The following is a 10,228-nucleotide window of genomic DNA, read 5'->3' as shown; positions in this document are numbered from 1 at the left end:
CTTGTGATTCATTATCCTTTTAGAAAAAATGTGTCCGTTACTGTTTTAACCTAAGAAGGCACTTCACTTTTAAGCATTTGTCTTTTATTACAGAATGAAAGCTCATGTCCTGTTAGAGCAGTTTCAGGCATTGGCAAACAGTGCTTCTAAAAAGGTCAGCAGTGCTCCCCAATTGATGATTTTAGTGGCCTTTCTCTCCCTTGATCTTTTTTTTTTTAAAGGTTTATTTATTTATTTTGAGAGAGAGAGAGCACACACTTGTGAGCAGGGGAGAGAGAGAGAATCTCAAGCAGGCTCCCTGCTGTTAGTACAGAGCCCGATGCGGGGCTTGATCTCATGTTGAGATCATGACCTGAACCGAAATCAAGAGTCAGACATTTAACCGACTGAGCCAGCCAGGCTCAGCATTTAAAAATTGTGAGCTGTAACCACATCTGTGAGCCTCTTTTCGGTCCTCCTCTAACTTAACCTCACTGATAACTGCCTTTCCTTTCTCCCGTTCAGCTTCCATGATGCTCTTTTGTTGTCCTCCTGTGGTCTCCTAGATTGTCCTTCTGTCTTCTTGGATTACATCTCTCTGCCTATCCCCTCTCCATCCTTTGTTGTCATCCACTTCCAGATCTCAAGCTTTCATCTTGCTGCTGAACTTGACATTAGTATTTCCAACTCCCTGCTTCCATAGGCACTTTCAACTCAACATGTTCACTATGCGTGTGAACCTGTCTTCACTTTGAATCCCTACATCTGCTCCTTTTCCTGTAATCCTGTAGTTGACATCCTCATTGTCTACTCAAGTTTTGTTCATGCAACAAATTTTATCCTAGACCTCAGATGCTTTCTTTTATCCCCCACATTCAGCTGGTCCCACTACCCATTATTTCTTGAAAAAAATTTGTTTTAACGTTTATTTATTTTTGAGAGAGTGTGTGAGCAGGGGAGGGACACAGAGAGAGGGAGACATAGAATCAGAAGCAGGCTCCAGGTGCTGAGCTGTCAGCATAGAGCCTGACGCGAGGCTGGAATTCACAAACCATGAGATCATGACCTGAGCCAAAGTCAGGCACTTAATGGATTGAGCCACCAGGCGCCCCTCCATTATTTCTAAACGCTTGTGACTCATCTTTTCCTAACTGTCCCCATGGCAGAGATACTTAATATTTTTTGCCTGGGTTTTTGCAAGACTGTCCATTCCAGTTGCTCTGCTTCCTATTTGTCCCCCAATTCACAGTGCTGCCACTGTGGAAGAAAGATCTTGGAAGAAAGATCCAAATCTGTGTTGTTGGATCATCAAAACTATTCAAAACACAGAATGCTGTGTCAGCGCATATTCCAAGGAAAATGCATACCTCAGGTATCCAGCTAGAATTTTTACAGGGCCGTGTCAAGCTAGTGTACAAGATCAAAGACACCGTGGCAGGGCTGTTTGTATAAAGAATATGTGGTGGTAGGACAATGATTGTTTGGCCAAGGGAAAAGACAGCGGCACCACACTTACGTTCTGGAACATAATTGTTCTAGAACAATGCTGTCCAACAGAAATACATGATCCTGTAAAAGGGTCCTATTTAAACACAAATTACATGGTGTTTTACATGTGGGTATATACTCTGGTTATCTTCCAACGGTCCTATGACTTTGTTGGCTTCAGAATTACAGAGTAAAGGACGTGATAGCAACATTTCCTTATCTCTGGGTACTTACAATGCTGGCCCCGGGAACGTGTCTGAAGATCACAAATTTTTGAAGCTTTCTGAATAAGTTTCAAGTTAATCAACAGAGAGTGCAAGTAAATTTAAAAAGTGGTATCTAGGGACACCTGGGTTTGCTCAGTGGGTTAAGCATCCGACCCTTGATTTTGGCTCAGGTCATGATCTCACTGTTGGTGAAATCAAGCCCAGCATTGGGCTCGGTGCTGGCAGCCAGGAGCCTACTTGGGATTCTCTGTCTCCTGTTGCCCTCTCTCTGCCTCTCCCCCACTCATGCACACTCTCTCAAAAATAAATAAATACACTTTTTTAAAAATGTGGTGTCAGGGTGCCTGGCTGGCTCAGTCAGTTAAGCAGCTGATTTCAGCTCAGGTCATGATCTCACAGTTCATGGGTTTGAGCCCCACATCAGGCTCTTTGCTGACAGCTCAGAGCCTGGAGCCTGCTTCAGATTCTGTGTTTCCCTCTCTCTCTGCCCCTTTCCCGCTCACGCTTTGTCGCGCTCTCTCAAAAATAAACATTAAAAAAAATTTTAAATGTGTCTGCGGTTCACTCCATGAACCATGTGAATGTCTGGTGTGCTGCTGACAAGTTAAAGGATGTTGAAAGCACCAATTAAATTCTGAAAGTAAGAGATACATGATCCTGCACACGAAGCAAACAAGCATCCATTACTTTTTTCTTAATGGAAAAGCAAATGAAAAGGAGTCATCAAAGTTATGGATGGCCAATAGACACAGGCACAATGTGCACTTTCATCTGTAATCCAGCAAGTGCGGATCAAACGAGGAAATGACACTCTCTGCCTGTGAAATTAGCAGAGATTTAAAAGGACAGTAGGAGCTGTGGAGGGTGAGAGGAAGGTATGCTTCTGGGGAGGCTGCCATCATGGGAAGGGGAGTATTCAGTAGCTCCTCTTCTATGAATCAACTGTAAGAAAATAAAGCAAGATGCAAAGATTTATGTATGAAGACATTTATTTGTAAAAATTACAATCTAAATAACTGTTGTTAGCAAAACAGTTGAATTATGAGAACTTTCCAGCCATAATATCATGCAACTGTGAATCACTGAAAACCAAGCTATATATTAGCATTTACAGATGTATCATATGTTCAGCGAAAAAAGGGTTACAAAAGTGCTTTACTGTCCATTTTAGGGTTTTTTTTTTTGTTTGTTTGTTTATTTATTTTGAGAGAGAGAGACACACACACAGAGCAAGGGAGGGTGAGAGAGAGGGAGAGAGAATCCCAAGCAGGCCCTGCCCTGCCAGCACAGAGCCCAAGGTGGGGCTCCAACTCTCAACTGAGATCACAACCTGAGCCAAAATCAAGAGTCCAATGCTTAACCCATTGAACCACCCAGGCACCCCCGACTTTTGAGTTTAAAAATTTTTATACAACCATATAACCCGTTACTTGAAAGAACCACGCCCAGGCGATCTCCATTTGTGTGCCAATTACGTGACCTGGACAAGCCCTTCAAGCTTTCAGAGACCGTTCTCTCCTGCGTGAAATGGTGATGCGATAATACCAAACGGGGCGGTCGTGGAGATTAAATGGGACCACGGTCTAGAAAGGTGCCGGCCTGAGACGGGTGCAGCGTTCCTCCCTTTCCGCTGCAGGGCAGAAGGCCGCCACCAAAGATCACCTCCAGGATCGCCTTCTGGACGCGCTGGGAAACAAGTTAAAACGCGACGCGCTCCCGGCCCCCGGCCCCCGGCGGTTCTCGCCCCTTCCCGGCGGCCTCCGGGCGGCAGCGCGCACTTCGAATCCAAACTGCGCCTGGAAGGGGTGGGGCCGGGACTCGGCGGCTGGCCGGGGCGGGGCTGCGTGGGGGGTACCGGACTCCCGCCCACGGCGAAGCTGAGAGAGGAAGCCGCGCACCTGCGAGACCCGGCACACGCGCAGACACAGACCCCAACCCAAGCCGGCGGGCGAGCGCCTCCCCCGCCCAGCCCTGCAGCCCCCGCCGTCAGCCCCGGGGCGCGTGGGACCCAGTGCGCGGTCGCGGCGCGCCGCCAGGGGCGGGGCTTCTCGAGGAGCGTCGGGTCAGGGCGCCAATCGTGGAGCCGCTCCGCCTCCGGGCTCGGTTTGAAATTCCGCGGGGGCCTAACGGCTCGCGGAGCCGCGACCCGGAGCAAGGCCGCCGGTGCTTGCGGGAGGTTGCTGCGCTCGGCCCTGCGTGGAGGTCTGGGGCCTCGACGCCCGGCTGCTTGGAGCGTCCGCCATGAGGAGAAGGTGCGGGCTGCGGGGGAGTCCGGGGGACGCGGGAGGGAGCGACACCCGTCCCGGGTGCGGGCCGGTGCGGGGTCCCCGAGACGACCCTCGGCCCGGGCGCGGGTGTCACGTTAGCCCGCGCCGGGGGAGGCCCGGGCGCGGCCGGCAGGGCCGCGGAGCGCAGAGCTGGCGCCCGGCCCGAGGGCGCCGGCGGGGCTGAGGCCGGCCCGAAGCTCACCGGCCGGGGCCGCGCGCTCCCGAGGCCCCGACGCGCCGGGTGTCCGCGAGCCCCGCCCGCCGCGTTTCAGGTGCTGCCGCTCGGCCCGGCGGCTCGTTCCAAGTCCCGGCTCTTCTGTGGGCCGGTTTCTCGGTTCTCTTTAAATAAGGCCGGCCCGTTCTCATTTCTCCTTGGCTTCCGCGGCGTCGGGGCTGCATTGCTAACATTTTACTTGAATTGGAAAGTAGCCGGGTCTCCTTGCAACGTAAACTCCTTTAAGGGGGCGCCTGGGTGGCTCAGTCGGTTAAGCGTTGGACTTGGGCTCAGGTCATCCACGGTTCACGGTTTCGAGCCCCGCGTCCGGCTCTGTGCTGACAGCTTGGAACCTGGAGCCTGCCTCGGATTCTGTGTCTCCCCCTCTCTCTGCCCCTCCCCTGCTCGTGCTGTCTCTCTCTCTCTCCCCAAAATAAATAAACGTTAAGGAAAGAAAGAAAGAGAGAGAGAGAGAGAAAGAAAGAAAGAAACTCCATTAAGGAATTCTTTTCCGGTGGTTTTAACAACAACTCATGCAGTGCTGGGACCAGACTCACCACACTGCTACTCACCAGCCTTGTGACTTGCGACAGGACGGTGAATGTCCGTGTTCTCTTATCCCCATTTCTCCGCCTGATTTCTCTCCATAGCACTTACTGCCATTTAATGTATGCTGTGCTGGTTTATCACCTTTCTTTTGCTATTAGACTGTTACCTCCAAAAGGGCAGAGATGCCAAATTTGTTCTAAAATAAGAATAAAACCAGGGCACAGGTTTTGTGTTAAGAGTAATAAAAACGTTGACCTTACTTTACTTTCTGTAAGCAGTGGGTGAGGCAGTGATGATTCATGGCTAGTCTGCAGTTATTGGTCAGACTGGCTGCTTTGTGGTTGTAGGAGACTTTTCCTTCCATAATTACTAATCCCATCGTTCTTTTTCAAATGCTTGCCTTCCACAGAATGGGAATTTAGTACAAAGAATGGTACCACTGGAAAAACATGCAGGGCTTTAAAAGTAACCTCAATAAGGGCGTCTTTGTGACTCTGTTAAATGTGAGACTCTTGATTTACACTCAGGTCATGATCTCACTGTTAGTGACATGGATCCCCGCGTCCGGCTCTGTGCTGTCAGTGCGGAGCCTGTTTGGGATTCTTTCTCTCTCAAATAAATAAATAATAAACTTAAAAGAGAATAAAAATAATCTCAATAAAGCTGGTATTTTAAAAATTTTGGCAATCATCTGAAGGCTTTTTTTTGGGGGGGAGGGGTTGTGACTTAATTGAAAAACTTAGCTGTTTACTAATTAATTTAGCCACCTTACTTTCACAAAATTAAGTGACATGAGCTTTGTAGATCGCAAATCCAATTTAAACCAAAACAAATAATCTACACTATACGGACTGCTAACCTCTGGCGAGGTTAGGGCCGCCAACTAAAAGCAGTATGGACACAATTGTAATTGTTAACCATCCCTCAGGGTTGATTACTTTAACAATATTGGGCCTGTTGGAAAATGCGTGTTTGGAATTACAAATCTTCTACTTGGAGAACTTTTCTCACACGAGTGTAAGTTTCAAGGAATTAAAAAAATGTTCCACTCTTGGGGAGCCCGGGTGGCTCAGATAGTTAAGTGTTCCACTCTAGGTTTTGGCTCCGGTCATGATCTCATGGTTTCATGGGTTCGAGCCCACGTTAGAGCACTGACAGTGCAGAGCCTGCTTGGGATTCTCTGTCTCCCTCTCCCTCTGCCCCTGTCTCACGCTGTCTCTGTCTCTCTCAAACTAAATAAACTTAAAAAAAAAAAAAAAAAAAAAAAGTGTTCCACTCTTGAGAGCACTCATGCTGATTGTTCTTTCACTCTGACAACCCTTTCTTTCATTCCTAAGATTAGCTTTACTTTCAAAAACCAGCCATAATCTCACTCCTCCCCACCTCTGCTGTCACCACCCCGGTCCAAGTCACCACCATTATCTTTTGCCTGGTCTCCGGCTTCTGCCTTGGCCTCCTGAAGCTTATTGTCAACACAAGACAAGGAGCCACAAGGCTGGATGCCCTATCTTCTATTCAGAATCCTCCAATATTCTGTATTTTAGAGTAAAAGCCTCTGGAGTCCTGTTGTACTCTACTCCAGTCACACCAGAGTCCTTGATTGTTTTGGAACCCCAGGCACTGTCCTACCTCAGACATGGGCATCTGTTGTTCCCCCACCCAGGTCTCTCTTCCCCCACATGTCCTGTGGCTTGACTCCTTACCACCTTTAGGTCTTTGCTGAGATCACCTTCTCAGGGAGGTCTTTCCCGGCCAATCTCTTTAAAACCGCACTTCCCCTTTCCTACACCTTCAGTAGTCCTTGTGCCCTTTCTCTGCTTGATTTCTCTCCACACCACTTACTACTATTTAATGTGAGATTCGCTTATCACTTGTTGTTGTTGTTGTTGTTAGAATGTAAACTTCAAAATGGCAGGGATGTCAGTTTTGTTCAGTGCTGAATCCTCAATACTTAGGATGCACCTTGTGTATAATAAACATTCAAGTAGTATATTTGAATGAATAACTGGACGTTTCAGAAAAGTATGATCAGGGGCGCCTGGGTGGCGCAGTCGGTTAAGCGTCCGACTTCAGCCAGGTCACGATCTCGCGGTCCGTGAGTTCGAGCCCCGCGTCGGGCTCTGGGCTGATGGCTCGGAGCCTGGAGCCTGTTTCCGATTCTGTGTCTCCCTCTCTCTCTGCCCCTCCCCCATTCATGCTCTGTCTCTCTCTGTCCCAAAAATAAATAAACGTTGAAAAAAAAATTAAAAAAAAAAACAAAAAAGTATGATCATAAGATGCCTTAGCACATTCACTGTGAATATAATTCTCTTGGTGCAATTATATACCGCCTGTAAATACATTCAGGTAACTTCCTAAAAGGTGGAAATTTGAGATTTTTTTCTTCCAGCACATCACTGAAAAGCTGAGGATACGTACAAGAATACATCCCAAGGACGCAAAAGGTTGTAAAAAGGTCTGGTTTTTCCAGTCTCTTGAACCTAAGTCACTGGACTGGAAAAGATCTCAAATGGTCTTTTAAACGATTTCTTAGCTTTGTGTAGCATACAATTTAACAGGTGTTAGTATATTCAGAGTGCTGCACTTACCACCACAGTCAGTTTTAGAACATATTCAGCCTCCTTTCAGAAAGCCCATACCCATTAGCAGTCACTCCCCTTTCCCACCCTCCCTGCCTACTCCCCAGCCCCACAGAACTACTAATCTACTTCTATCTCTGTAGACTGGCCTATTTGGAATCATATGATACTTTGTCATTTGTGACTGGCTTCTTTCCTTGGCATCATGTTTTCAAGGTTTATTGTCAAATAATATTCCACTGGATGGGTAAATCACATTTACCTATTCATTAGTTGGTGGCCATTTTGAGTTGTCTGTACTTTTTGGCTATTATAAAAATGCTGCTGTAAACATTTGCATACGAGTTTTGTGTGGACATGTTTTCATTTCTCTTGGGTAAATACCCAGGAATGGAATTGCTGCGTTACATGGTAACTCTGTGTTTAACTGAGAAACTGTGAGACTGTTTTCCAAGGAGGCGGCACCATTTTACATTCCCACCAGCAGTGTATGAGGCTTCTGATTTCTCCACTTCCCTGTCAACACTTGCTATTGTCTTTTACTACAGACATCTTGGTGCCTGTGAAGGTATCTCTTTGTGGTTTGGGTTTGCATTGCACTAGTGGCGGGTGCTGTTGAGTCTGCTTTCACGTGCTTGTTGGTCTGTGTATCTTTCTTTGGAGAAATGTCTATTCAGATTCTTTTCCTGTTGTGCTAGATTTTTATCGTTCAGAAAAATGATCGCTTTACCTTCTGGATGTTTTACAGAGCTAGGCAGCCCTGCTTATAAATCTCCTCTGAATTGTAACTAGACGTTAGAGGCGTAATGAACCTTTGGCAGGAACTGAAGGCCATTCATATTACATTTATTGAATAATTGCTGTGCATTTGGGCCTGGTAAAATGAAGATGATAAGATGTGGCAGTCCTTGTCCTTGAGTCTATGGTCTACGGGGGGGGGGGGGGGGGGGGGGTAGAAATGACCGTGAGGAATCCACAGCTGTCCGAAGAAGGTGATGGCAGGTGGAAGGTAATGGGCAGAAGCATGGCAGCATCAACAACTGAAAGCTACACATGGTCGAGTGAGGAGCAACACATCTATGGAATGTTCCAGAAGTCCCCTTGGCTGGAGTCTTAGGGAATGAGGGGTAGGAGAGATTAAGAGACAAACCTGGAGAAAGGTTTTAGAAAGCCTTTCCTTTGAAAGTGGTTGAACTGTTTCCTGAGGGCAATGGGAAAATTTCAAGGGAGCAGTTAAGCCTGACTGGATTTTGTTTTCAGAAGAACCTAGCTCTCCTGTGGAGATTGGCTAGGGTGGAGTGGGCCAGGCAGCCTGGAAGAGACTGGAGAGCATTCTCTGAAGTAGTAACCCTCACTCAGAGCAGTGCCCCATGCTGGTCTGGCTCAACACCAGGGTTTTACGTTCAAATTGAATATTGACCACAGATTGGATCTTGTAGATCTTTTTTTTTTTTTTTTTTTAATTTGAGAGAGCGAGTGTAAGTGAGGGAGAGGGACAGAGAGAGAGGGAGACACAGAATCCGAAACTGGCGCCAGGCTCTGAGCTGTCAGTGCAGAGCCCCACGCGGGGCTCAAACCCACAAATCAGAAGATCATGACCTGAGCCGAAGTCGACGTCCAACCGACTGAACCACCCAGGCGCCCCAGAGAGAGAATCTTAAGCAAGCTTCACGCTCAGTGTGGAGCCCGACATGGGGCTTGATCCCACAACCCTGGGATCATGACCTGAGCTGAAATCAAGAGTCAGCGCTCAACTGACTGAGCCACCCAGGTACCCCAGATCTTGTAGGTTATTATTATTTTTTTTTATATTTTACACTTCTATTTATTTATTTAGTTTAATTTTACTTTTTATTTTTTAAAATTTACATCCAAATTAATTAGCATATAGTGCAACAATGATTTCAGGAGTAGATTCCTTAGTGCCCCTTCCCCATTTAGCCCATCCCCCTTCCCACCACCCCTCCAGTAACCCTCAGTTTGTTCCCCATATTTATGAGTGTCTTCTGTTTTGTTCCTCTCCCTGTTTTTATATTATTTTTGTTTCCCTTCCCTTATGTTCATCTGTTTTGTCTCAAAGTCATCATATGAGTGAAGTCGTATGATTTTTGTCTTTGACTAATTTTAATTTCACTTAGCATAATACCCTCCAGTTCCATCCACGTAGTTGAAAATGGCAAGATTTCCTTCTTTTTGATTGCCGAATAATACTCCATTGTATATATATGCCACATCTTCTTTATCCATTCAGCCATCGATGGACATTTGGGCTCTTTCCATACTTTGGCTATTGTCAATAGTGCTGCTAAAAACATGGGGATGTGTGTGTCCCTTCGAAACAGCACACCTGTATCCCGTGGATAAATGCCTAGTAGTGCAATTGCTGGGTTGTAGGGTAGTTCCATTTTTAGTTTTTTGAGGAACCTCCATACTGTTTTCCAGAGTGGCTGCACCAGCTTGCATTCCCATGTAGGTTATTTTTAATAAAATGTGAAAATTAGGTTTTTGGTTTATGCATTCTTTTATCTTAAGATTGGAGTGCAAAGGGATTATTTGGGAAAACTCTGTAGTTGAACTTTAGTTAATTGAGATTAAAATAATTAACTTTAGTTAATTGAGATGAAATAAATGCCTTAATTACATATTAACCTTTCTTCTTTCTTTTTTTCTTTCTTCCCTTTCCTTCCTTCCTCCCTCCCTCCCTCCCTCCCTCCCTCCATGCCCAGCATGGGCTTGAACTCACAACCCTGAGATCAAGACCTGAACTGAATCAAGAGTCAGAAACTTAACTGACTCAATCACCCAGGGGTCCCTACATGTTAGCGTTTCTAAAATGAATGGATATGAATAATATTTTTTAATCTTTATTTATTTTGAGAGAGAGAGAGCATGTGCAGGGGAGGGGCAGAGAGAGGGAGAGAGAAA

The 10,228-nt window shown here is 46.5% G+C and overlaps 1 protein-coding gene across 6 annotated transcripts in view; it reads left to right on the top strand.

Annotated features, from left to right (window-relative positions):
- The first annotated feature begins 3,770 nt into the window (after window positions 1-3,770).
- PRC1 (protein regulator of cytokinesis 1) overlaps window positions 3,771-10,228 on the top strand; it is a 40,850-nt gene continuing 34,392 nt past the window's right edge. For 4 of the 6 annotated variants that reach the window (XR_003969295.1, XM_030317354.1, XM_030317349.1 and 1 more), the window contains exon 1: window positions 3,772-3,946. Coding sequence is in view for 5 of the 6 variants with exons in the window: in XM_030317354.1 (XP_030173214.1) it covers window positions 3,936-3,946 (11 nt within the window). In the remaining variant the exon portion in view is untranslated. Of the gene's footprint in view, window positions 3,947-10,228 lie in introns of all 6 variants that reach the window. The other 2 variants (XM_032593568.1, XM_030317350.2) reach the window with 2 other exon arrangements.

Source organism: Lynx canadensis, chromosome B3 (assembly GCF_007474595.2).
Source record: "Lynx canadensis isolate LIC74 chromosome B3, mLynCan4.pri.v2, whole genome shotgun sequence".
In the NCBI taxonomy this organism is placed as follows: domain Eukaryota; kingdom Metazoa; phylum Chordata; class Mammalia; order Carnivora; family Felidae; genus Lynx; species Lynx canadensis.
The sequence above is the reverse complement of the archived record's forward strand: the minus strand, read 5'-3'. Positions and strand labels throughout refer to the sequence as shown.